The sequence below is a fragment of the Talpa occidentalis genome, unplaced genomic scaffold (assembly GCF_014898055.3).
Source record: "Talpa occidentalis isolate TD23 unplaced genomic scaffold, MPIMG_talOcc4v2.1 talOcc4.3, whole genome shotgun sequence".
In the NCBI taxonomy this organism is placed as follows: Eukaryota; Metazoa; Chordata; class Mammalia; order Eulipotyphla; family Talpidae; genus Talpa; species Talpa occidentalis.
Window position 1 is genome coordinate 60,193,091 of NW_023603184.1, and position 23,138 is coordinate 60,216,228.

Below are 23,138 nucleotides of genomic sequence, written 5' to 3' on the forward strand. Positions count from 1 at the left end.
TGCTTGTATTTTAAGTAGTAAGCAATTTTGAGCACTAGTTTACTTTTTTTGGTCAAGTATCTATTCAAGTCTAGATTTGTCTCTGAGCAAAATAAAGGGAATTTTATCTCCGTCTATTAAAAACAATTCATGAATCTTGGAAATACTATAGAAAACAAAACAAAAAATACACCAGTGGATTTAATTTCACAAATATTTTGTAAAAAGATTTATTTGACAACATAAAATTTTTCTTCTTTATTTATTGAAGCCCCCAAATATTTCAAATAGCCCATTACATTAAACAAGATCCAATTCTATTTTGTATATTATTTCCATAAATTAAGTTCATAGTGTAAGTGTAAGTAAATGTTTGTTTCGTTTAATGTTAATTTTCAAAGACTTTATTTTACAGTATGTTCCCTATAAACCTTAGAGGAACTTTCAGAGTTTTCTCAAGATTCATGAGCTTTTCTGTTTCGTAAACAATTGAAATTTTATTTGGTAGACACATCTATCTAGGTAAGGTGTTTTTAATGAGGGACCACAATGATCGTCATTTTATAATGGCCTTAACCTTCTGACCTTAATTTTTCTAGTCCTTTTTCTTCTTTTGTACACATTTAATCAGTGAAATGTTTTACCCAGTTCCAACTTATTTTTTTAATGAGTTTTTTTTTTTTTTTCCTCTCACTGCTCTAAGTGTGCTTTGTAATCCACCTAATCTGGAGTTTCTTACTTTTTGTTTTTGTGTCTTTTATGCATTACGTAAAGTTTACTTTTTTTATGCTTGACTTGGATGACAAGCACTATGATTATCTAATATTTCAAACTATAGCTTTGGATAACTTTTGCTGAAGCACATTGATTTAGTTTTCCTCAGCCCCAATGTTTTCTGAATTTTGCTTACAAAAAATACTATTTTTATTAATCAGCAACCCGCTTTTGTCCACTTTGAAGTTCTTCTTAAGAAATTCTATTCTGTGGCAATTTGTTACAAAATTGCATATATTTGTGAGTTATATCAACATTTATCTTCCACCTTTTCACAACAAAGATTACAAACACAATCTCAGGAGTGACTCAAACTGAGTTTCAAACCTGATCTGCCTTGTACTTTCTGTAAACATGGAGAAAAATACATAACAATGTGTACTTTGTTTGTGTCACATCGCTTAGGGAATAATGATAAAACTTATCTCATATTAATAACTTAGCTTGACAGGGTTAATATAAGAATGAAAGGAAGTCTGGCACCAGAAGCATTTAGAAGGAATTCTGCACAGTGTTGTTCAGATATTGCTCTCACTGTCAGCAAATGGTCCATTGACATGTTCTTCCACAATGGTATTTTGTGCTATTGTTTTCAGCAATTTCTGATTTTAAATGATACATAGTTACTTTTGTAATATTTTTAAGTCTGAGAATTACTTTATACTAACAGTTGTTATTAATAGCAATTAAATTGAGTAGGTTTTAATTTTTGAATTAATAAATAAGCAATCTTTTCCCCAAGATCCTGTCAAAGTTTCCTTCTGCTTCACAAATTTTTGGAACACTGAAACTAAAGGTCCATTGTTCTTTTCTAGCTTCAAATTGGCATTGAGGAAGAAAAATAGAGAAGAGACTTGTTAAAAGTGTATGATCACTGTCTATTTTCAAATATCTTTTTTTCCAATTTTAGGATAACTAGTATTATAATATTGAATGTAATGTTCTATGTCACTTATTCAAAGAAAGAATATCTTCTCAGCTATATCTCTTTGTGGATTCTTATTATTCATTTATCATCCTAAAATATAATGGTTAATTTTTGTTTGGTTTCTTAATTTCTATCCTAAAATTATAGGGTTTTTTTAGTTACTTCAGTTGCTGTGTTGTAAAAGCTATTATTTTCATTGACTCACATATCACATTGTGTTTATAATTGTCCATGCACTCCTTATGAATTTTAATGAATCTTTAAATTGATCTTTATTTTTAAGCCAAATCACTTCATTTATTGCTGTAATTGGCTGGGGTACCTATCATATGATTTTATCTTTTCATTCAGACCCTGGAATATTTCATCATGGGGAAGATATTGATGATATTAAATAAGGATTAGATTCCATCTCTCTTCTGTTTGAAGTAATCCAGAGGCCTTCAGTACATTGATCACAGAGCAGAAGCCCAATTTTCATGAAATGTTAGATTTCATGACGTATTAGATCGCAAACTCTCCTTCCAATTGTGCTACTACAAATTGCAACAAATCCATTGGCTTTCTACCCAAAATCTGTCTTATCCAAGACAATTAAGTTTCTTAACTAATATTAATCAAACACTCTTTAATTCTTTTTATATTGTCAACTCTCAAAAACACTTGTAAAAGTTAGCTTATGTTTTAGTACAAAATCCAATTCACTGACTAGTTATTGAACTCCTATGTTCTGTGAGGCATAACTCAAGGTCCTGTGGTAGAATTTAGGGTGAATTACACTCCTTCTCTTTCTTCTAGAAACTTGGGGCTAGTCACTGAAGACAAATACATCATACAACAGATTAATGGAAGTGAGATATGGTCAGCACAACACAAAGGGCAGATCATGCTTTACAAGCCAAGAAAAAGGAGCTACTGATTTTGACAGCAGAAGGAATTTTTTTTAATATCCTGAGACAGTAACCTTTGAATTAGAGATAAAAGAATAACAGAATTTTGAGATATGCATTTGTGAATATAGGCATTGAAGAAATAGTGTATGAGGAAAAGTGTGGAGGGACATAGAAACGTCAAAAGGATCTTTCTTGATCTATTGATGCTAGTAACCCAAAGGTTAATAAATCATATAATTTTAAGTTATAAGTAAAATGAGAAAGGTACACTGCAACATGTGATAAGGTCTTTGAATGCTAAATGGAAATGAGTGGGGAGATACTGAAGGATTTCAGTAGGGAAATAAGAATAATTTATTGGGGTATATCACTGATTAAATTGAAAGGAAGAGGTAAGATCTAAGAAGTTTGCTTTGGCCTCAGCTAAGAGGGGATGGAAGCCTAAAATACACGGTATTTTAGGTACTGTGAAAGGGTGCCCCATGTCGAGAGCTAGTTCTCTCCACATAGATGTATTTTTAAAAAATAGGGTTGGTTTTTTTTTTTTTTGTATATTTGTTGAAGAACTGAGTGTAGGCCAGAAGTGCAGGGGGTGAGATGATTCACCAGCTACAGAGTGGGGGGCAGAACAGGTAGACTGACTGAAATACACTGCGGAGGAGAGCAGCGGGCGGCAGGAGAGGTCTGCTGTGCCATATGTGGGTTAGTTCCCTGGCCGGGGATTGAACTCAGGCCAAAGCAGTGATAGCACTGTGACTTAGCCCCTAGGCTAACAGGGAGGCCCCACATAGATATATTTTGATCAAATGACACATCTGAAAGACACATACCCTTATCAACATATATGAAATCACACCTGTTTCTATCTTTGAGATTCCAATCCCATTAACTTGTCTCTCCTGCTAAAATGAAAGTGTCATGGGGGTAGATGCCTTAGTTCTTTTCATTGACATATTCCAAACACTCTGAATGATATCTGATATATAATAGATGCTGAAAAATATTTATTAACTGTTTGGAATACACCTTTGGAAAAAGTGATTCTCAAAGACAAAAAAAAAAATCTATTTATTTTTGAATATTTAATGAACAGGCTTGATTCAAACCTACTGGATCCAACAAATATTGGTTAGACTGTACACTAGCAATTTTTTCCTAAAATTGTTTTTGCTTCATTGTCCGTGTTTTAGTTAATTCAGTTGCTTTCTTTTCTAACTTTTCTTGCTTGTATTCTCTGGGAAACTGAATGATGTGGCTTAGTGGTCAACAGAAGCAAGTGTTAGATTGCAAAGTTTCACTCATGTTTGGTATCCTGGGTGATGCAGTACAATTGGGGAACCTGGTGGATTTCTGGTGTCACAAGTGGGCTGCAACTTAAAGAATCCCAAGAGAAAGTCTGCTTTGATGTTACATTTATGAAGTCCCAGAATCTGCCATATTCTCTTCCTTTGATCTCATTCCTCTTCTTTTGTCTGTCATTTGCTTGTCTCTTTTTCAATCTTTGATGTTATTTCACAGTAATAAGTTCATTCCTCCTTATTGGCTTTTTCTCTGGCCCCGTTCAAATTGGGAGTCTTCCTGTTCTAAAGATTCCTTTTTCTATCTGACTTGAATTTCTGATACTTTTGAAGTTTCTCATGTGTGAATATTGGTCTCACTTTGACTCTGATAGTCCACTTAGTAATGGAAGGTGTACATAAAAGAAGAATATAGTCAATTGTTTCTTTTTAACTTTTAAAACATGCATTGTCTGGGCATTTGTTAAATGTTGTGTGGAAATTAAGACATCATTAGTCTTTGGGAGGCTGTTGGAGTTTGATAAATTTCTGCCATTTCAAATGAGTCCAGAAATTCAGATGTTCTTATGAAATGTGTTGGTTTCTCAATATTAACTTAAGTTTAAATGGTTACAAAAAGGAAAGCACTGAGTAGGGCACTCTAATGCGATTAGGGCACTCAAAATAAGGTCACAATTTATAGCTTCAGCGCTACTTTTTTTTTTTTTTTTTGCATAGAAGAACTGGGGTGTAGGGTAGAGATGTGGGGTGGAGGGTTGAGAGGATTCACCAGAGACAGAGTGGGGAGCAGAATGGGCTTATCCACTGAAATACACTGCTAAGGGGAGTAGCGGGTGAGATAGTAGAGGTCTGCTGTGCCATATATGGTTTAGCTCCCTGCCTAGGGATCGAACTCAGGCTGTAGTGGTGATAGCACTGAGACTTAACCCCCTAGGCCACCATGGGGGCTCTGCTCCACTCTTTGATTTGTTCAGTGACTCCTTCTGTAAGATCTTTGAATTTTTTTTTTTTTAATATAGACGCATGTTTTATTTATTTGTTTGTTTGTTTATACATGCACTGGGTACAGTCAGAAGCGCGGGAGGGTGAGAGAATTCACCAGAGCCAGAGCGGGGAGCAGAGCAGGCAGAAGGACCGAAGTACACTGCTGAGGGGAGCAGCGGGGGGGCAGGGGAGGTCTGCGCCATGTGGGTCCCTCCTCCGGTGGCCGATCAATATAAACTTTACAAAGTATACAGTGCGTGTGATATAAGATGTCTTATTTTTTGTCTCCATTATGTATTCACACATTACTGGGAAACAATTTGTTACATTTTCAATATAAGTTACATCTTTTTCAAAAATTTACTGAGGTAACATTAGTTTATAATGTTATAGGTATTCTAGGTGTACAACATTATAAATACCCAACCGTATATAATATATTGTTCATTACTAAAAGTGTAACACCATCTCACTATACAATTGACCCCCTTTATCAGACTTATCCACTTTCCTTCCCAATTCCCTTCTAATAACCACTAGTTTGTTCTTATCGTTAAGCTTATTGTTCATTTGTTTTGTTTGTTCATTCATTTTCTGTCTTTATATTCTGCATATGAGTGAAATCATATGGTGTTTCTTTTCTCCAATTGAGTCATTTCACTATGCATCATTATCCATGTTGTAGCAAATGCCAGGATATCAACTTTGTCATAACTGAGTAATACTATATTATACTGGCATGTATGTACATATATACTGATATATACACATACACACATAAATATTATATATATATATTCCTGTATCTAATCATCTAAATATATGTGTTACATGCATATATATTTAAAAACATGCATTGGCTGGGCATTTGTTAAGCATTGTGTAAAAAATTGAGCCATTATTGGCCTTTTGAAGGCTATTGAAGGTTGATAAACTTCTGCCATTTCAAATGAGACCAGAAATTCCAATGTGCACACACACATACACACACATATCTTTTCTTCTTTATGTAATCATCTGTTGATGGGAAAAATCCCAGTCTTTATGTGTGAGAATTGTCCTATTCTGTTTGACTAGGGACACAGAGCAAATGATACTTGACAAAGACATGTCCTTCTCTTGCATAAGAGGACACAGATCTTCACAATGTTCCTTCTTTATTTCAGTGCCTCATCTATGCCCATACTCTCTGCCCAGAATTCCAGGCCATCATCTGTCCCCTCCTCTGAGCCAAGCCCAACTGTTGCCCCTTATACTTTAGGTGGGTTTGGTCTCTACAGTTCAACCTTCAATATCTTCTTAAATAAGATTTTGTTTTAGTAATAATGATAGTGGCATTTATTGATTAGTTTTGTAAATATGTCACTATGTTTCTCTAGATTTTGAGTTGGATATTATTATTTTCTCCATGTTAAAACTGAAGAAAATGATGGCATGCAGTGTGTAGCAGCCTGACTGAGACCCTTCAGTCAAGATGTAGAACTATCAGAATAGCAAGCCCTTAATTTCCAAGTCCTACCTCTGAACCTCTACACAGTCTTCCTCAAGCTCTGTTTTATTTCTAGTTCCTTAGGATAACCGCCTATAAGCCTAGCCTAGGCCCAGGCTAGATAGGTTTGTTTTGGACAATGGTTTGAGTCATGTATGTTTCGGTATTCAATAATATTATGCCTTGGAAATCTTAACTTCAGCATCCCCCTAGGTGACAAGGGCTTCCACAACTGAACAGGCAGTGCAGACACCTTGACCCATACCCTCATCACATCCTGCGTCATGGGAGGAGGCACATGGAACCCAGGGGCAATAACTGCCCTGCTGTATCCTGATGTTTGTATACACTACCCAAGAGCTTCCTGCCTACAAGGCTCTGAAATTGCTTAAAGGACTGACACATTCTCTCCCCATCTGTTCTCCTGAGGGTGCACCAGGCACCCATAAGTGTGAGGAGTGGACACAGGAATGCTATGGACAGTGTGGACAGTGTTTGAACATGCAGGATGTGGTTGTCAAGGTACGCTGTCAACATAAGAGTAGAGAGTATTTTATTCAACAGTTTGTTAGTTTATTTGTAACTCTTTAAATATTTAGACTTAGGGCCTCCCCGGTGGCGCAGCGGTTGAGCGCTGGGTTGCGAAGCTGCCCGCGGCCTCTGCGGCGCCGGTTCGATCCCCGGCTGCTCCCCGGCCACCGGCGGAGGATCCCACATGGCGCGCAGACCTCTCCTGCCGCCCGCTGCTCCCCTCAGCAGTGTACTTCGGTCCTTCTGCCTGCTCTGCTCCCCGCTCTGGCTCTGGTGAATTCTCTCACCCTCCCGCGCTTCTGACTGTACCCAGTGCATGTATAAACAAAACAAACAAACAAACAAACAAAATAAATAAATAAAACATGCCTCTATTTAAAAAAAAAAAAAAATAAATAAATAAATAAATATTTAGACTTAGGGGTTTTGGGCTCAATTTGTTCTCTAGCCTGAGGCCCTACAAGCATTGGAGTGGGGCTTGCTTAACATTAAATGATTATAATAATTTAGCCAACATTTAGCCAGTGTCAAAATGTCTTATTAGCCACTTTCCACTGGAATTGGAAGGGTAATTAAAACCTACTACATCCTCCTTAGGAGCAGCTAATACAAGCCAAGAGGAAATTTTGTCATTTATTTTTTTAGTTCATGTTAGTAAAAACCATGATCTTGGGGGGTATGGTGCTGATGTTGAAATATTCCCTCCATGTTCAACACAATCAGTTTATTTTAATATGTATTACAGAAATTTTTATATTCCATTTCTCTACTATAAAACATAGCAAAACATAAAATCAGCAAGTCCACAAATCACAACCATCTTAAATTTAAACTGGAAAGAAAATGGTAATGAGCAATGTGATATCCAGCCTTATATAAATGCAGAGGCTAGGAAAACACCAGAACCTGTGGTTTTATCTCTGGGGACCATCCCTTCTTCGAGAGAAAGCCTGGTCCAGAAGGATGGCCTCCCAATGGCTGCAGACCTGGGCTCAAATTCTGAGTCTGCTCATCAGTAGCTAGTGAGGGATATGATTGGGGTGTCCTTCCTCTTTTTTGTCTTGATTTTATGTTTATGATCCAGAACATTATAATCTCCTCACAACACTGTTTTGGGGAATTAAATAAAATCACAAAATGCCACACAATAATAAAAGTTATTTGTGTTCTTCCCTTTTTTCCTCCTTGTTTTGACTTTGCATTTTCTAGTTTCATTTTTGTTATTTCATTTCCTTCCATTTATTTTCCATCTGTAGGCCTTCTCTGATAGACTGGCAACTGAGTTTCCAAAGAAAGCAAGATCAATAACAATTACAGCATCACATGATCTGGAAAACAGTTTCCTAGTGATCTGTAGTTATTTTGATGACCAAATAAATAGTTGTATTGTGTCTGGCCAGTCGTTAATCACATCCCACTTCTAAAGGAAGTGTCCAGTAGGCAATGTCAAGGGAAAGATATCAGCACGGGGCGGCTCTGAGCCTGGGGGACAGATTGGAAGTTCCTATAGGAAGGAAAATAGGGGTGAATGGATATCTTTTATCATTCATAGAAACACCCTTCATTTACTTAACAAATGTTTATTGTGTGTATGTTATGTTTCAGTACAAATCTGTGGAAACAAACGAAAGTGAAAAAGGAAAATTTTCTTATAATGAACTTAAGTTGTTGCTGGTATGGGAATGCTGAGATAGACAGTTAAACGTAAGTGGACTCAAAAACATATTGGAATTTTGAAAAAAAATACCAATGCATAAAATAATTCAGAGGATACAGTTTCACAAGAAAATATAAGAAATATCTTTTAAATAATATATTCTTTTGATTGCGTCAGTGTCTTTTTTTTCTTTCATGTATCACATTGCATGTAATACAGTTCAAAAAGTTTTTTTTTTTTTTAAAGATTGATTATTTATTCATACAAGAGCTGGGGTACAGGCCAGAGATTCAGGAGGTAAGAGGACTCACCAGAGACAGAACAGGGAATAGAACAGGCAGACTGACTGAAATGCACTGCTGAGGGGAGCAGCGGGCGAGACAGGAGAGGTCTGGTGTGCCATGTGGGTCACCTCCCTGGCCGGTGGACATCAAACTCTTATTGCCGAGGCTGTGAGTTGCTTCATGGTGTGGTGTTTAACCCTTGTGCCACCAGGGAGGCCCCAGCTCAAAAATTTTTAAAAGTGTGTGATAAAAAAGTAAACATCCTTTTTCTTTGATAACACTCTTATTTTGACCTTATCTATGTACCCTTCCAGAAACATCTGTGTGTCTATGTGCTTGCAAAACTATGCCTTCCTTCCTACTTATTTAAATGCAAACACTATTTATATTGCACTGTTTTTACTTTCATTTAACAATTTATGTTGGAGATGTTTCCACATTCATACTTGCGATAGCACAACATATATGGCTGCCTCATTCTTTTTAATAGACATGATATTTCTGTATAAGCTTGTCAAGTACACACACATAACATGGTGAGCCCAAGGTCAAGGCCTGGCTGATTCATTAGCAAAGGTAAAGAATCCGTGTTTATATTTAGATGGTTTGTGACTTGCATAGAGAGCCAAAGGAGATTAGCCAAACATTATGGCTCCCCATAGAACCCCTCCCTCACACCAGAAATGATGATACCAAAATGAAATGGGTCAGATGACCACAGTGCAAATTGTGGGACCCCTAATTTTATACTTTAGGTAATCATTTCTACATAATGCTTCTCTGCTGCTCTATTCTTTTTTTTTTTTAAAGATTTTATTTATTTTTGTGTAGAAGAACTGGGGTACAGGCCAGAGGTGCGGGGGATGAGAGGATTCACCAGAGACAGAGTAAGGAAAAGAACAGGCAGACGGACTGAAATACACTGCTGAGGGGAGCAGCTGGCATGACAAGAGAGGTCTGCTGTTTCATGCAGGTAGCTCCCTGCAGGGATCGAACTCAGGCCATTGTGGAGGTAGCAATAAGACTTAACTGCTAGGTCACCAGGGAAGCCTCTACTGCTCTGTTCTGAGAGGGGTCAGTCTCATGCCTCATAGGCACCAGGGAGGCAGTGAGGAACTGTACCTTGACAGTCTTCTAAGGGACAGGAAGGACAGTAGGACATGACCTTGGGGAGACTTCTTGCTGGCCCATCCTCTAGTGTTTCAGGAGAATCACAAGGCATCCTTTCAAGACTTAGATCGGCCATGGCACAAGCCTTAGGCAGTGCTCTGTGTGGCTAGAAAGAGGTCACGGGGGCAATGTGGTGGAGCTGGTTCCTCTGAGGTATAGCATAATTTTTAATAAACCCCTTTTGATGACTTTCAGGGAATTTTCAGTGTTTCAATGTTCCTAAAACATACCCCATTGAACACATTTGCTTATAATTGCAGGATAAACTGCTAAAAAGAGAATTGCTAGGGAGCACGTATTTCTAATTTTAAAAAGTTGCCCTTTTTTGATGTCTTGTTAATTGCATGCCTTACCAATGTATGAAACAGTACTAATTTCTTTACATCCATGCCAACACTATGAAGTTTTAAGTGTTTTCAATCTAAGTGACAAATACATTACAAATGTAGTATATATTTGCAGTCCTTTTTTCATGAGTGAGAATATTATTTGAGGTTCCTTTTGTATTTTCTATATGTTCATATACTTTATATATTTTTCCATTAGCTTACCTTTTAAAAATTATTTATAGGAACTTTTTATTTACTGATTCAATTATTACTTTTTGAAGTGCTTTTTTCAAAGATATGAGGGAGGGTGGGTGGGTGATGTCATTAAGTATGTATTTTTTGTGCACAACCATTGGAATCTATGAAACAATCATGGACAATGATTTCATTATTTTATTTCCAACTTTCTAAAATTGATGTAAAAATTAGAAGGCTCTCCTATAATCTTGGGTGATGAAAATGTTATTTCATACTTTCTTTATAAATTCCATACAACTTATTTTTTTTGTACTGCTATTTATTTCCTTACTGAGATTAATGTTGGTTTATGATACTGTACATGATTCAGAGGTATGTGTTCACACCTTTTCAGATGTACTTTAGCAAAGCACATCCAACAGCAAGGCACACATAATCTCTACCACAGCTGAAATTAGTGATTTTGCATTCTTCAGGTGGATAACTAAATGTATGATAGAGAACTTATTTTTTATACTCATGTGTTAGAATCTTAATGGCTAACTTAATGTAGAGAGGTTGATTTATAGTAATGCACATCTAAAATTATATATTGTTAAAATGCAATGATACTGCAAGTAAAAAATTCTAAAAAGTGTTAAGTTAAATCTAATCAGTTTTTTACTAGAAATTCTCATTAAAATATATTATTTTATCTTAAAAAATTCTTCTTAAGTATTTGTGACCTGATAACATATAAGTCATATATTTTTTAAATATGCTGTTAATAGTTTTGGTTCACACACGTTGACTATGTAAAAAAGGATCAGTGAGAACTCTTCATAACAGAAGACTTTTCAGATCACAAGGCTTTCTGAGAAATGGGATGCTACTAAGGTCTTAAAAATTTCTCTTGTCTAAATCCCTTCTGCTCCAGGTTGGATGTGAAGTAGCTTGCTAGACAGTCTTTCTCACAAGCATGTGGAGAAAATGATATGGGCCAGGTGAAGTGAACTGAGATGACATTCCCATAAAATCTACACGTGTTCTGTGTGTGTGTGAGAGAGAGAGAGAGAGAGAGAGAGAGAGAGAGAGAGAAAGAGAGAGAGAGATCAAGAGAGACCGTCCTTGCTTGTGTTTTTTTTCTAGGTGGGAGGAGAAGCCGGCACTGCATACATCTCAGTGCGGCAAATTTCTGACCAGATGTCTCATTTAAAGGCATTATGTCACTTGACTGATATTCTTAAGGTAATCTAAAGTGGGAGGATAAAAATTTGCATATTTTCTTACCAAATGGTAGAACATGATGCTAACATTTGTTTTTTGTTTTTTTTTTTTTCTTTAAATTTATTTATTTATTTTCTTACATTGTTATTCATTTTGGTACAGTAATTGGTTTTTCACCTCAGGTGCAGTCCCAGTAGCTCTCCCACCTCCATAGCACCCTTGAACCTTCACCATAGTCCCTTGTGCTCTTCCCTCCCATGTTGTGACTCCTCTCCTCCCCCCGCCCCTGCTGCATATCTCAGACCTATGGCCAGTTTGAAAGTTTTGTCTTTCTCCTGACTCTTTGTTTGATTTCTCTACATTCCACATATAAGTGAAACAATCCAGTAACTATCTTTTCCTTCTGACTTACTTGGCTTCATAATGCCAACATTTATAAAGAAATATGAATTTGCATACCATAATCTTCCCTGTTACAACATTTTGTAGAGTACAGCGGCAGAGGAACAGTGAGTGTCCTAAGTGGAATTGAAGGACCTGGATTCAGTCGTCCTTCTAGTGGGCGATACGTGTCAGGACTCACATGTGTACGTATGATTCCATGAAAGTAAACAAATAAATAACCCAGATTTTGATTAAGAGACAACATTGTTTCCAGTAAACTTCAGACTTAGATATTTACGTTAGCTCTATTGCTTCCAATAAGGGGTTAATATTGCTTCTGTGGAACTGTAATGAAGAAGCATCATTTCCCAGGGTGATGGTGTCATGGAGACTGGCATGCAGGACTCCTGCCCCAGTGTTCTCTCTTCCTTACACAGCCTTAAGGTCACGTCAAAGATTGGAGAACTCCATTGTTCCAGAGACTTCTCCTGACACTTAACTGTCATGTGCCAGTAGCAGTAATATCTAAGGTCACTGTCACAGTCCAATCAACCTGCCTTCTTTTATATTAGCCAAAACTGACTGCACACTGTGGAAGTGACTTGAATTCTCTGCAGCAAAGGCTGCATCAAAGGAATATTTCAAGATGTTTCCTTCTTAGGAAATACATTTTTATGAGGCACCATGAAAAAAGCATTTCATGAGAAAAATCTTTAACAGCTTCGTAAATTGAGGGGCATCATTAGATTTTGTTTCCCTAAATGTTGACATTGCCTGTATGCACTCCACTGTGATCCCTCTAGAGTCTATGCACGGGAGATCATAGGTAGGGAGATATAGGCTTTGAAATCATGTCAAATCAGGCAAGTGGGTAAGTTTTAGTGTCATCTTCTAGGACATTAGAGGAAATATGTCTGGGGAAAATGGTGAGACTTTAAGATGACTTTGTTTTTAATCTGTTCTCAAGTTTATAAAAGATAGCTCTTTGCTTGTAGATAATTCCAATATTGTATGTATCTTTTTTTTTTCTCAAAAGTCACTTAAAGTTGATAAAAGAGAATGACTTATATTCATAGACACAATTATCAGGAACTAAAAAAAAATGCTATCTGGTACTTTGCATTCTGAATCAGAGTGACAGATTCTCTTTTGAAGTTAATGAATGGCATATCTTATCAAGAGTATGTGAAACTAAGGTTGGGATCAAAAGAGGATATCATTCTTACAGCTCATGGTAGTGACTGAAAAAAGTCAGAACCTAATTTTTCAATTATTCATCTCCACCAACACTGTTCCATTATGTATCCCACCCAGGATTTGAAACTGCTAATGGTTTCCTACCATCTGCCCAGTACCTCCTCCCACACCTACACACAAACCGAAGCTACAGAGTAATGATTCTGAAATGGGTTATCAGACATTAGGGCACACCAGAGCTTCAGAGTTTCTAAAAGATAATTCTTGAACCTCAAAGTTTCTGATTCAGTAGATTTGGGTGGCACTTGATTATTTTCATTTTTAATAAATTCTCAGGGGATGTTAACTAGATTTATATCAGAAGCAGAATTCCTAGTCTCAAACAAACGGGCCATGTCACTCTCTGCCAACGAGTCCTTTAGCAGATTCTGACTCACCATAGTTTAAGCTCGTATCATCCATCATCACCTCGATCTTCCCCAATTATTTTATATTACACTATTCCCTGCCTCAACATTAAGGTTTAAAATCTGTGTAGAGGTGACATATATAGACACAATCAGACTTGCACACCTGTGTGTATACAAAGAAAAACTTATTTCAGTGGTATCAACATTGTATATACATAATAAAGTGTACAATAATATCTATAGCAAATTTCATATAGCCAATTGGTTCTTATATAATGCTTGTGTTGATTTTTCACTGTACTCTTCTACCTGCAATCAAAGTCTTTCCTATATTCTTTATCTCCCTATTTTATATACAATGAAAAAATTATTCTTAACACTTATTAGAGAAAACGCTTCATGTAGACTTGGTCTACAGGCCACAGTTTGCCAATCTCTGTTGGATTTCAGGCTATCCAAGGAACATCACTGAAGATAGAATTGGGATAAATGCACTATGTATGACAGCCCAATGTAGAGTATTTATACCACACAGATACAACAGAATTAAAAAAAAAAAATCAAGTAGGTACAAGTAGATCCCTAGGTAGGTAGGTAGGTAGGTAGGTAGGTAGGTAGGTGGTAGACAGGCAGATAGATGAATTAAATGATTAAGAATAGATGAATGTATTATCTTCTAAAATAGTTTAATGAATTGTAAGTGTATAATATTTCTTGATCTGAACTACAAAGATACCTAAAGCTTGAGATTCAGGATGCAGAAATTTTTGCAATTTCTTTGTTTTGTAGAGTCGGTGCATTCCCTTGGCCTCTTTTACAAGAAAACAAGGAAAGACAGCAATTCATGTGTTTTTAGTCTAGAGTTTGCATAGGAATGAAGTTAAAGACAAGTGCCTATAGTGCAGATTTTACATTCCTTTGGACTTTGTTTATAATTTCCTTTTTGTTATTGAGGCATAATTGACATCTTACATTTTATGAGCATAATTTCAGTATCTTCTTTTATCCTAGTTAATTGAAGTTAATTTTTGAAAAAAAGAATGACTGAGTGTAACCATGAGACTAGATGGTGGCACAGGGAGGCTGCAAGCAAAAAAGTAAGAAATAAAGAGGAAACCTGCTGATTTTAAATGCACACAATCAGCTGATGCTTTGTGAGCTAACACCAGTGTTGGCAAGGCATCTCCCCAAGCTCACTGCTCGCCTTCTCACCAAGGACCACTCCACTGCAGGAGGCTGAGGCTTCCATGCAGGGGGAAGTAACTACAGGGGGAGATTATCAGGGCCTCACAACTTCTCTCAACTCCTCTTTTGTTTATAGATTTTCTTACTGATCCTGAACGAGGGGCCCACGGACATGCAGGGAGAGTCAACTCACCTCATAGTCAATGTCTAAGGCATCCGCCTCGCCCTTGGTTCGGAAGTGCTGTGTGTGCTTGTCCACAGTGAAGTTCACCAGCTTGCCGACTCGCTCAATGAGGACCGAGTGCCAATGCTGGTCGTCCAGGAGGCTGCCCAGGGTGGCCGAGGGAGGGCTGCTGCTGAGCCGAGGTTTGCTGTCTTCTGTGAAGGGGAGAGAAAAATGTTTGGCATTGGTGCCCAAGGGCGGCCTTGAGTACTGGCTTGGTATGCAAGCAAGGTCTGCTCTTTCTGTTCTACAGGGAAGGAACAACTCTCTCTGCAGGTCCAGAACTGTGCTGAGCTTTGGAAAGAATAACAGCTTTTTTGTTTGTTTGTCTTGTTTTGTTAGGAAAAACAAGTTCTGACTACAAATACCAGGACCAAGCTCTAGGTCGACTGACATACACATCCACTTCTAGACATGAAATGATATGTTCTGAGCACTTGAACAATGAAATAATAAAAGGAACTCTATGCTAGTGGCTAAGTTAATAACATTGAAAATGGGGGTTATCACATTTGGAATAATACCCATTCTTTGCCTTTGAGTGGCTCTTGAGTGGAGAAAGCTGATCTTGAGTTATGTTCTGGAGGAGGAAATGAACACTGGGTAAAAAAAGGGAAGACAGTGAGCATCCTAAGTTAGGTCAGTTTCCGGGCAAGGGTAAAGGCAAAAATCCAATCATTTCAGCTGCCATTTTGAAGGGCATTGGCACTTACTCAGGGAATTTATATTCTCTGTTTTTAAACCTCTGAGAGATTATTTGCATTTCACAAGCAGGGAATCTAAGGCTTAGTGCAGTTAGGGTTTGAATCCAGGCTCTGTATCTTTTTTCTCTGACCATTAGGGGAGCAACCCTGTTTTGAATCAAATGAAACTCCATCTTATTGCTAAGACGCCATGTTGAGACTTCTAGGTGGAAATTAAACAGCCTGACTCAGCCATTCAGTCACTAATATAAATTGAGATCATTTTCCGATCATGTCAACAGACCCGACACAGCAGCCTTCCGTTTGAAGACTGCACACCGATCATGGACAGACAGATGGACTTCAGAACCAACCCCAATATTCTCATCAAAAATCACCAAAACTGAGACCACATTCCTGCCTGATCCTTTAAAATTCCCCTCTGCCTGTATCCTGATGAGGCATATCTTAAAACTGCCCCTTAGTCATGAACCTAGCTCAGGGTTTCTGTTTTGAATAGATGATCTTTTGATGATTATATTGCACCTTGATTATTTTCTTGGGTTGACACAGGACCTGGTTGTGTTTTGATTCAGCCAAAATTGAACCCATGGGACAATGTGAGAGGTTCAGGTAGAAGGTATATTTTCAATCAAGTCTGCCTGGCTTCCCTTCTCTGTCTCTCCTCCAATTTTATGGAAGTTCCTGCTTGTACTCTTTTATAAAAAAAGATTAGAGCTTTTTTTCCCCTTCACAGTGGCTCAGACTTAGCAAAATGAACAGTTAAATTCAACTAATTATTACTTATGTAAACATTTTTACTTTTTTGGGATCATTTAATATATATGCTCCTCTTAGAAACTCAAAGCTAAATGTCTCTCCACCAGCCTAAGATGTGTTTTGCCAGAATAGCTGCAACAGCCTTCTCAACAGAGTGACATTAAGGGGGCTGGAGCTGCCATTCCCCCCTGCAGCCTGCTACTCCCACCTCCATTATGTCCCTACCTCACTGCTTCCTCTTTGAAGAACACATCTTGCTTAATAGGGGGTGGGGGCAGGACAGCAAACTTATTGTAATTGAAAAATGAGAGCTGGAGAATTCATAACTGACTTTAATCGATTGACTTATTCATTGCTAGTTATTCCACAACTTTTGAGTTCTCACAATTTGTCAAATTATGCTAAAGAAATAACATGTTTCTTTTTTCTTTTTCCATCCTTCCCTCTCTTTTCTCTCTTTTTATTCCTTTTCTCCCTTCCTTCCAAAAAAGTTATTGATATCTACCTGGGCTGGCTACAGCTCCAGTGACAGGTAATATATAAATGAGATAAAGGAGCTGCAGAGTTAAAAGCACACTCCCCTCTCTGAAGGTCTTGCTGTGGAAACTCTCAGTAAGTAGGCCGAGAAGAGGTGTGCCTGCAGGCCAGGACGTGCAGCGCAGGGAGCCGTGGGGGTGCTCATAGAGCAGCCACAGACCTGAGATTAGGGCAGAACAAGGAGCCTTGTGCCCAGCCAGGGGACAGAAGGGGGAGCAAGTGGAGGGATACCATGCTGAGAACACCAGGGCACATGGCTTATACCATCCAGGACCAGCATGGTGCTTTACAGATTATATTTTACTATTAAGGCGTAGGAGCCACTGGTGAGTTAGTAAGCATGCAATTACTAACTCAGATTAAAATTTAAACATTTTCTTCTAGCAGCAGTGTGAGAATTTGGTTAGAAGGTAAGGCTGGCCCTAAGATTGACAGTCATCTAAATGGGGAACATGAGGGATTAGATATAGAGAACATGGGATGAAAGATTTCTAAGTGATGGGAAGGGGCTAACATATGGTGGCCTCTCCTGTCACTTTGATTTTGGAAGTGGAGATAATGAAGGAAATAATTTCTGAGTTTTTCCTTAGCAGCTGGGTTAAAAAGTGGTACTAGCCATGCGATAAGACAGAAACAAAGACCTCTTACCTCTGTCTCTCTCTCTCTCTCTCTTTCATCATATATACACACAACTTGTATTCATAAAATAAAACTTGACCAAGAGCTGAGAAACAATGTGCCTTATAACTCTTTGATTTTAGGTAATAACTCAAAAAGATTTAATATTAGATTTCTGTCTTCGTTGTGCACCTCACTTTTTTTGAAAAGGAAAGGCAATATAACAATCATTTTGTAATATAAGTCCAAAACATGAAAATCTAAAATTATAAAACCACTGTAAGTCACAAAATGAAAAAAAGCACATCATTCTGCCCACACCACCACTTATTTATTTTCTGTGCTGATTTTTGCGGGATTTAGTGATATATTGAGTTATTTAATAGAACCAGTAATGCAATTATAATAAAATATTTCAATATTTTTTAAACTATGATCCCTGCTTCAAAAGATAAATTTATTATGAATTAGGTCATACTGACTATAACTTTTATATTTCTTTTTAAAATTTATTAATGATTTTCCTCTCAAAGTTGCCTTCATCTGCTCATCTTTCATGTCCCCTCAGGTAATCACTTTTGCTAATGTCTTATTTCTCCTTCGGTGAAAACTTTAGGCATATGCAAGTCAACAGAAATGTCTATTATTTCCTATCATTTACTTTGCAACTGTAATTATGCACTATAATGCACGTTTTTTCTGTACCTTTTCATTTCCATTTAATCTGTCCAGGAATGGGCCTCCCCGGTGGCACAGCGGTTGAGCGCTGGGTTGCAAAGCTGCCCGCAGCCTCTGCAGCGCCGGTTCAATCCCTGGCACCCGGGTGAGGGTCCCACATGGCACGCAGACCTCTCCTGCCGCCCACTGCTCCCCTCAGCAGTCTACTTCGGTCCTTCTGCCTGTTCTGCTCCCTGCTCTGGCTCTGGTGAATTCTCTCACCCTCCCGCGCTTCTGACTGTACCCAGTGCTTGTATAAATATAATAAATAAATCTTAAAAAAAAAATCTGTCCAGGAAATTTCTTTATATTAGTATGTAAAAACCTTTCTCAATCATTTTATACAGCTATCTAGCATTCTACTGAAATACACACACATACACACACACTTTTTTTTTTTTAACCAGTTTCCTACTGGTTATTCATGGTTTCAAGGTATTGTTAATATCTGATAAAATACCTCATGTACAGAGTGCATGTTTGCATGTATGCTACCTTCACTGTTGCATGCATTCTTAAGCGAGGAATTGGTAGTCAAAGATTTTCACATTTGCTATTTTGATATCCAATGTTAAATTGCCCTCTATAAAAGTTGAACCTATTTTAAGCCTTGCTAGTAATTTATGAGCGTGCTTTCTCTCCATAGATAGTCAAGAAAATATTTTCAATCTTTTGGAATTTTGCCTGTTAGGTTAAAATACACACACACACACACACACACACATACACTCAGAAATGTAATCATTATATATGTGTATATATACATTTATTTATCTGTGGATGAGATTGAAACTTTTTTATTTCCTTTTTTGTGAACTATTCCCTCACATCCTTTGACTGTTTTCCCCAACCATCTCTTATGTGTTTGCATTTATTGTCCTAATATGAATTGTGGCAATATTTTTTTGCAACTCTTCACTTTGTCTTTTCTGTTTTCTTTTTTATTTGTCATTAAGATATGCCCACATTAAAAATCCCATCATTTTCTTATATTTTTATGGCCTTTGGATTTGTGTTAGATTTTAACAAATCCTCCTCATTAAAGAATTCTCCCATTTTTTTCCTACTTCATTTCATTCAGATTTTTTCTGACATACGGTAAGAATAGAATTCTACTTCGATTTTACATTTTGAGTGGTTTCCCAATTTCATCATTTTAAATCTCTGATTTTTAAGGGTATGCCTTTCATATAAAATGGCAAATACTACTCAATTAGATGACTTCATTTGCTGCCTCTATCAACTCAAGATTCTCTCAGTTCATAGACTGGGTTCCTTAAATCATGGAAATTTAATTTGTAAATTGCCAAGTTGGTTGTTGCCACCATAATCTCATCCATAATCACCTCCTACCCACCATCTTACTGGGTCAGAACATTTGAAGAGTAGAAGCAGAGACAGAATTGCTAATCTCATCATTAATCTCATCAACCCTTTCTCTCTAGTATTATAACCTTGACTCAGATAGTTTGCCACAATCATTCCATCTAATAATCCCACTCATAATTTTAAGATATCAGATGAGTAGAAGTGTACATCTTCTTAAATAAAATATAGTTTCTTACTTCATTTCTTAATGAAACCATAAAACTTAATTAACACACTTACCTTTTCATGCAAAGTAGCTTATGATATTTTCATGAATACTAAAATAAATGTGTTGACCTTTCCTCAAAAATAGATTAATATTAGTCCTTGTTTACAATTCTCATTTACTTAGTCAACATTTTCATTGCCCAAAGATAATGCAAAAATAAAATCCAAGCAAACTTTTGGGGGAAAAAACCCTGTCAACGGCTAGTGAGAAACTTAAAAATGCTCACAACTATTTTACCTAATTACCTGTTTTCTGGAAATCTATCCTGAAATGTATGATTTTAAGATGTATAATATTTTTAAGACTGAAGATAATATTTGATCATTTGGAAAGAGAAAACTGAATAAACTTAGAATGGCCATATAGAATATTTTATCAGCATATAGATGATATTTATGAAGTGTGTGTATTTTAAAAGTATATTCCAATGTGACTTTTTTAAAATAAATACAAAGGTAACATTTAATAAAAAGGTAATGTTCAATAACTTATAACTTAATGATTTAAACTCTATTAAAGCAGTTTAGAAAGTATAAATATATACTATATCACAACTAGGGAAAAATAACAGAGAAGCACTCTATAAATAAAACCCAAGAAAGTATTTATGATAATATCAAAAAATTTTAATTTCTTTATCTTATATTTTAGATTAAACATGACTATTTTTGATAATGGGAAAATGAACTTCATTAAAAATATAATCCTTATTTCTGCATGAATGGCTCATTGAAAACTATTAGAGTTATATGTAAATTCATGAATATTTCCTGTATGGCAAGATAATTTTTAATTAATCAAAAAAGTTAGACATGGATGAATTTCAATCACCCATTCATTAATTATTCTAAGGTAACACTCAGAAATCTTGTATTAAAACAAGTTGAGTAAAAGTTAGTTTTTCTAAACAATTGGGACAATGGTGGTTTGGCAATTTGTCAAGTAGGAAATTTTCAATTTTAGCTTTGTTAAGTGTTACATAAATAAAGTACAATGCTTATCCAAGCAAATGTTCCACCTTACCTGGTAATGTTCATTACTAGACATGACAATAAAAGCTTCATTCTTAAGAGATTATAAAACTCTATCCTGAAATAAATATGTCACATTTTATGTCAGTGGCAATTGAGGTGCAACGACTTGCTTTAATTAATTTCTAATTTATTAAGACGAGATAAAATCCCCTTGGGTGTTTAATAGTGGACATCAAAGACAATGGCAATATTTAAAAGCTACTTTCAGGTCAGAAACAATTTAGGGGGAGATGTTTTTCTAACAGAAAAAAAAAAACAAACTTGTTTTGTGTAGCTTGATAATATAGTTAGAATGAAACAAACTACATACTACTCAAGGTCCTAAAGCATATAACCATTTTTATAAAAGGCTTAAACTATTTGTAACCATGTCTAACTTTACGTTTTCATCTGTCTCTCCTGCAACTTATTGTGGAAAAACATATCAATTTCTTCATCCTTAAAACTAGCATTTCTGGCTAAGGGAATGCATATCATTGTTTTCACCCAAAATTTGGCTAAGGCTAAATCTACTTGTTTGCTGTTATTTTAAGAATTCAAACATGAATGCTACCTCAACTTTCACAATCTGAGAATTTCTAATAGCATGAGCAAACAAGAGTAGCACTTCACCGTAAGTGGTATGTCAGCGAAAAGTCACTCTTGGGGAGACTGATGTACTGTTGAAATAATGGCCGTTCCTATGGGCACTCCTGATGCCTACTCTACCTCATCTTCATCATTGACCTCCCTATCTTTAATTTTTCATATTATTAGTATAACAATAACTTCTACTGATTAAGTTTTTCACATGAAGTAAACATTTTAATTAGTTGTATTTATCCTTGGAAAGAGCTTTGTCTCAAAGAAACCACATAACTTACCCAAGGACAAAGAGAATTAGTGTTAAGCCCTAGATCTATCTGATGCCAAAGCTAATATTCACATCACTAACCATTTTAGAAAAAAATGATGCTCCCATTAACCATCAATTCTTATGTTCTGGACATCTGTACCCTACAGGATACATGTAAGTAATGTAACTTGGTAGGTAAGGAGGGTCTCAGAATGGATGGATTGATGCATTGGAATGCAGAGTTGTGGGAAAGAAAATGATACTAAGGGTTAAAGAGAAGGACATGGGCCTCCCTGGTGGCACAGGTGGTTGAGCGCAGCGCTGTGAAGCTGTTCGCAGCCGCCGCAGCACAGGTTCGATCCCCGCCAGTCGCAGAGATACCCACATGGCACAGCAGACCTCTCCTATCTCACCTGCTCCCCTAAACAGTCTGCCTGTTCTGTTCTCCACTCTGTCTCTGGTGAATCCTCTCACCCACACATCTGGCCTGTACCCCAGTTATTATATGCATGAATAAAAATAAATCTTTAAAAAAAAGGACATGAATTAAAGTGAGAAGATAAATTTCACCTCTGATACCTCAGGTATCATAAAGGCCCTCATTTACAATATGCAAGGCTAATGAACATTTTCCTAAGTGCCCCAATTAGTGAGAACTTCTGAAGAAAATAAGAAACTAAAGGGAAACTGCATGTTCCCAAAATTATTCAAATCAGAATAAATCCTTAAGCATACCTAAAGCAACAAAACATGTATCTAGTTGTTAGAATACTTAAATTGTATTCAATTTATACATTCCAGATTTAGGGGTTTTAGTGCAAGTCTGTCCCCTATTTAGAAGAAGCTATCATAACACATTTATGTTACATGATTCTGATGACACGTAATTATATGTTTTCATTAATTTTATAATGTTTCAATATAAGTAGAAATATTTATTTTACCAGACTGGGAACTCCTTGAAAAAAGGGACTGATAAATCCAACAGTTTTGTTCCGTTGTCTAGCTCAGTGTCTGAATGTATATGTTCAAGATTTTTTTTATTGTGCTCAATGGATAACAACATTTATGAAAAATGTAATGTATTTTATCCCACTGACACTTTGTCAGAAGTGTCCGTACTCTTTTCCTTTATATAATAAAATCTCCAAATAACTCAAAGTTAAAAAATGAAGACTTTCTGTACTCCACTTCCACCTTGAATTTCCAGTCTCATAA

General features: G+C 36.6%; 1 protein-coding gene across 2 annotated transcripts in view; it reads right to left on the minus strand.

The window, feature by feature from the left end:
• Positions 1-23,138, minus strand: part of CNTNAP5 (contactin associated protein family member 5) — an 831,834-nt gene that overhangs the window by 420,918 nt on the left and 387,778 nt on the right. For both annotated transcript variants that reach the window (XM_054699622.1, XM_037523193.2), the window contains exon 6: positions 15,090-15,274. In XM_054699622.1, coding sequence (XP_054555597.1) covers positions 15,090-15,274 — 185 coding nt within the window. The remainder of the gene's footprint in view (positions 1-15,089; positions 15,275-23,138) is intronic.